Here is a 5,198-nt window from a genome sequence, read left to right on the forward strand (position 1 = left end):
TTCCTTCTTGAAAACCTGCTCTCAAGGAAGAAGTGATTAAACTCATTCACACTGAGGTGTGACTACCTTTTAACCTCATAATGTCCTCGAAAACATCTTCATTCCAACAAGACTGAGTCTACAGCTGAAGGAATAAAGTTTTAATTGTAACACTTTATATTTTTTAATATCTTTATTGGAGTATAATTGCTTTACAATGTTGTGTTAGTTTCTGCTTTATAACAAAGTGAATCAGCTATACGTATACATATATCCCCATATCTCCTCCCTCTTGCATCTCCCTCCCACCCTCCCTATCCCACCCCTCTAGGTGCTCACAAAGCACCGAGCTGATCTCCCCATGAGATGAGTCTGCTTCTCACTAGCTATCTGTTTTACATTTGGTAGTGTATATATGTCCATGCCACTCTCTCACTTTGTCCCAGCTTACCCTTCCCCCTCCCCCAATTGTAACACTTTAGATAGCCGCAGGGCTCATTGAGGTGGAGCTCACCCCACTGCCCGCCGCACCCCCCTCCCCCGAGATTGGGAGGGGTTGGGGGATGGAATGCTCAAGTCTTACTAAATGTTTTTGGAACTTGAAGAATCCTTTCTGAAATGAGAATAGTCACCCCTAATCTATCTGGTTTATGATTCAGAGCTTCACATAGGAATTTTCCCAAAGTAGGTAACAATTTGGATATGGAAGTGTTCGAACTTAGCAAAAAACAAACATCATATAGTAGAGACTGTCTCTCTATATTTATAACAAGAGGGCACAGATCGGGTGAACAGCGTTACGACATTCAATGCTTAGCTTTTCTTCCTAGCATAAATGAATCCATCATTTAACTTGTTTCAGCCAGAAGGCCAGCCTTTCAGTCGCAGAGGGAAAACAGAAGTTCATGGACAGAAGAGGCAGAAAGCGCAGGAAAGCACTCCGTTGGTTACCACCCAGGTGCGTTTCCACCTGAGCTCCCAGGCCACTTATTAGAGCCTGGTGCTCAATATTCACCCTGGAGGCTTGAGCAAGGTCGTGGCGGGTACACACATCATTTGCCACATTGCCTCCCCGTGATCATTTGGTAAGCGAGGGGGGCTGTCTCTAATGACAGGTCACGAACATTCGCCAGGCGGTTCCTTTATGCCTGCCTCGTCGGGCTGGGCGCTGGCAGCCCTGCCATTCAGGCGCTTGTTTTTGTTATGGAACAAAAGCCTCACTCCCAGCTGTGGCGCCAAAATCTAGCTCACACTGTACGTGTAACTGACAGCTCGGCAGCCGGCGGAGGGGAGGCCGGGCTGGGCTCCTCCAATCGAGACGCCCCTGCCTGCAACCCCGCGTGTTTACAGGCAGCCGTTGCCGGGGAGGGAGCCCGGGGAAAACCAGGACGTGGAGTAGCTCGGAGTGGGCGGGCGCCCCAGGAGAAAAGTGAAAGTGTGCGGCCAGCGACTCGCGAGGAAGCCACGTTGTCACCCCGGGCCCTCGGCAAGGTGCTGTGAGTGTATCTGGTTAACGCCTGCAAGCAATTTCCCTGGCAAATCCTTCTAACCCCGTGTGCACAGTCTCTGTGATTATAGGGTGATAGAGTAGCAGAATGTGTCCTCTTCACTGGGGCGGGGGAGGGGAGGGGGAAGGAAGGGACTGATAGATACCCAGTTAAGACCTCCATACCCCATCAGGTCCTCTGCGGTGACACAGGTGAGAGAAACCTGAAGGAGTTGATGGCTTATAGGTTTGAGATGTTGATGGCTTCCTGCAACCCTTCAAAGCGGAATGTCATTGCCATCATCGTGATGATGCTTATTAAACATTAAATCGTGTTTGCCGCTGTGTGCTCAAGCCACAGGTTCTTTTTACTTACATGGTTCAATAACTTGTCTGAGCCTTGAGTCGTGAATAGAGTAACAGAGCAAAGAAAGTTCCCAGAGAGTGCTTTGCAAAATGAATATGCAAGATCTGTATCTGTTACACAGCAGGCAAAATAAAACAGATTCATGCCTACTCAGTGGACACCAGGAGACTGAAAAGCATTTAGCTTTGGGGGCAATTAAATGATTGCGAGTTTGGAGCTTCTGGGTTGGAGGCAGCAGAGCTCAGGGGCTGAACGGTAGCTCTGGATGGAGTCTGCCCACCCAAGGGCTGCTGCTGCTTCTGCACCTGCTGGTTGTGTGATTTTGGACAAGACTTCACCTCCATTTTCTTATCAGTAAAGTGAAGATAATACATCCGGACTTGCTGGGAAGGTTTAACAGAATAATTTATGTAACGTGGCTGGCACTTAGAAAGCGCACAAAAAATGAATGTGGTTATTTGATGCCAATGTATAATGGAGACTTTTCCACAGATAATGGTATGATGATAGGCACATTCTTCCTTATGAAGAGAAAAGCATTTAGGACGGTATACCTGGCACGTATGAGCACCCACTTATTGTTGGCGATGCTGCTGCTGAAATCAGACAGATCCTAGCTCTGCCTGGCTCTGCCAGTGCCTTAATTTTCTCATCTGTAATGTGGATGTGATAATAGTACCTACCTCATAGGACTACTGAGAGGATCAAATGAGATCACTCATGAAACTGGCACCTGGCAACACTCAGTAAGTGTCAGCTATTATTATTATTACCTTCAGCATCTGATGGATGATCATTCTAGAAATTATGGCTTGGTGATAGACTATATTTTCCTTGTAGTATAATCTAAGGACAGGAGGAGAATGAAGTTTTCCTTAGGAATATGTCCCATCATGTCTGTGCCCCTCTTCCCTTTACATCTGGGGCCTCTCTTTTTCTCTAGGCTCCTACTTCCCTTTCGATGCCCCAGCTGCCCAGGACTCTGCATTCTGACATCAACCAGACCTTTCCTCTCTGTAGCACTTCTTTTTTAAAGGCTTATTTGGAGATCATTGTACATTCACATGCAGTTGTAAGAAATCACACAGAGAGATCCTGTGTACCCTTCACCCAGTTTCCCCCAATGGTAGCATCTAGTACAATAGTATAACATCACAACCAGGATATCATCATTGATACAATACACCTTATTCAGATCTTACCAGTTTTACATGCAGTTGTGTGTGTGTGTGTGTGTCTATGTATAGTTAGTTCTATGCAATTCTGTCATACGTGTAGATTTGTGTGATCACCACAACACTCAAGATTCAGAACAATTCTGTCACAAGGGTCCCTTGTCTGCCACTCTTTTTACCCTAGATCTTCTCTGATCCCACCTCCCCACGATTTTCACAAAACTTTTCTCTCCTGAGGTCAAAGACCTGCTAAGAGTGTGTGTAACCCATCACAGATAAATTCTGGCTAGGGGATTATTGGATGATAACTGTTGAATGGAGCATACCCCCAAAATCATTGTATTCTCAGAGAGAGCTTCAATAATTTTGCTCTGAGTAGTAGGAGAATATCACGGGAGAAAGCAGAAGGAAAATGGGGCTCAGAATTATCACTTGACTTTCAATGTGCATGAAAAAGGTTGAGGTGGGGAAGAAACATAGAAGTCTCTTATAGGACCAGAAGTGTACTAGGATGATCCATCTAAATGGAAGTTAACACACACACACACACACACACACACACACACACTGTCTTAGTCTGTTTGGGTTTCTACAACAAAGTACCATAGATTGGGTGGCTTACAAATGGCAAACATTTGCTTTTCACAGTTCTGCAGGCTGGAAAGTGCAAGATCATGACATCGGCAAATTCAGTGTCTGCTGAGGACCCACTTCCTCATAGACAGAGGTCTTCTCATTGCAACCTCACACAGTAGGAAGGGTGAAGGAGCTCTCTCAGGCCTCTTTTATTAGGGCACTAATCCCATTCATGAGGATCCTGCCCTCATGACCTATTCACCTCCCAAAGCCCCCAACTCCTAATACCATCCCCTTGGGGGTTAGGTTTCAACATATAAACTTTGGGAAGGACATGAACACTCAGACCATAGCATACATCTTTAAAATGAGGTGACTTTCAGAAACTTCACCACCACTGCCATTACCTTTTGGAATAAATAAGTCTATTTGCTGCAGCCCAAGAACTGAATCTCTTTCCTGTTCCCTCTGAATAGCACAGGTCAGAAGTTAAACAACCAGTCAATGCCTAGACTTGCAATCTCCACCGCAGAGCCCTGTTTGATTGCCTGTGGCCAACCACAGCCTTTAAGTGCTGGTGACCCTGACATATTCTACAAGGCACAGAAAGCACTGTCTTAAAGCCGGACAGGGTGTGAGGGTGAAAAGCATTCCCTTTACAAATTTTGACATAATTAGAGTGCATAATGTTCCACAAGTATTTTTTTTTTTGTCCCACAGACTTCTTTCAGAATCTGACTACAGTGCAAAACCCGGAGAGTGAGAAGTGGAGGCCTTGGGCTTCGTATCACAAAGATGCCCTTCTATCGAGGAGCAAAGCCCAGGCACAAATCCTCCTGGCTTTCTGTGATGCTATTGGCAATTGCAGAAAGGGTAGTGGGGTTGGGAGAGACAGGTGAGAAGGAGGGACACCGCTGGAGGGGATGTTTGGCGCAGATGTCTCGTATGTTCTGAAACTGTGGGACCTGCAGCAGCAGCAGCAGCAGCATCCGGTGACTTGTTCCTGCTGTTTCCAGCCCCTCCCCCATCTGCGGAATCAGAGACTTTGAGGCTGTGTGCCATTAACCTGTGGGGTTTTTTTTTCATTGCCTTACCTGGTGACGCAGTGGTTGAGAGTCTGCCTGCCGATGCGGGGGTCACGGGTTCGTGCCCCGGTCCGGGAAGATCCCACATGCCGCGAAGCGGCTGGGCCCGTGAGCCATGGCCGCTGAGCCTGCGCGTCCGGAGCCTGTGCTCCGCATCGGGAGAGGCCCGCGTACCGCAAAAATAAATAAATAAATGAATAAATAAAATAAAATTGAAAAAATAAAATAGGGGCTTCCCTGGTGGCGCAGTGGTTGAGAGTCCGCCTGCTGATGCAGGGGACAGGGGTTCGTGCCCCAGTCTGGGAAGATCCCACATGCTGTGGAGTGGCTGGGTCCGGGAGCCATGGCCGCTGAGCCTGCGCGTCCGGAGCCTGTGCTCCGCAACGGGAGAGGCCACAACAGTGAGAGGCTCGCGTACCACACAAAAAATAAAAATAAATAAATAAATAAAATAAAATAAATTTATTTTAAAGAAAACTCAAGCATTAAATCACAGTTCATACTTTCTATGGAGATTCAAAGAAATACAA

At 46.8% G+C, this 5,198-nt stretch overlaps 1 protein-coding gene across 2 annotated transcripts; it reads left to right on the forward strand.

Moving 5' to 3' along the window:
• The first annotated feature begins 747 nt into the window (after positions 1–747).
• On the forward strand, positions 748–4,869 carry LOC309791859 (uncharacterized protein). Of its 2 annotated transcripts, none has more exons than XM_082601014.1 (3): positions 748–937; positions 1,330–1,475; positions 4,304–4,869. In XM_082601014.1, the coding sequence occupies exons 1-3, from the start codon at positions 815–817 to the stop codon at positions 4,344–4,346; spliced, it is 312 nt and encodes a 103-aa protein (XP_082457140.1). In that variant the 5' UTR covers positions 748–814; the 3' UTR covers positions 4,347–4,869. The 2 variants fall into 2 exon arrangements, with proteins under 2 accessions (XP_082457140.1, XP_082457141.1); XM_082601015.1 differs by having other exon boundaries at positions 1,330–1,470.
• The last annotated feature ends 329 nt before the right edge of the window (positions 4,870–5,198 follow it).

The sequence above is a fragment of the Mesoplodon mirus genome, assembly GCF_964341445.2.
Source record: "Mesoplodon mirus genome assembly, chromosome: 16".
Lineage (NCBI taxonomy): Eukaryota > Metazoa > Chordata > Mammalia > Artiodactyla > Ziphiidae > Mesoplodon > Mesoplodon mirus.

Bases quoted from the DNA above. Each gene is read 5' to 3' on its own strand.
- LOC309791859 (XM_082601014.1), top strand. From the start codon at position 815: ATGAATCCATCATTTAACTTGTTTCAGCCAGAAGGCCAGCCTTTCAGT. The intron at 938-1,329 runs GTGCGTTTCCAC...GCGTGTTTACAG, and splicing joins CTCCGTTGGTTACCACCCAG to GCAGCCGTTGCCGGGGAGGG. The intron at 1,476-4,303 runs GTGAGTGTATCT...TTTGTCCCACAG, and splicing joins CGGGCCCTCGGCAAGGTGCT to ACTTCTTTCAGAATCTGACT.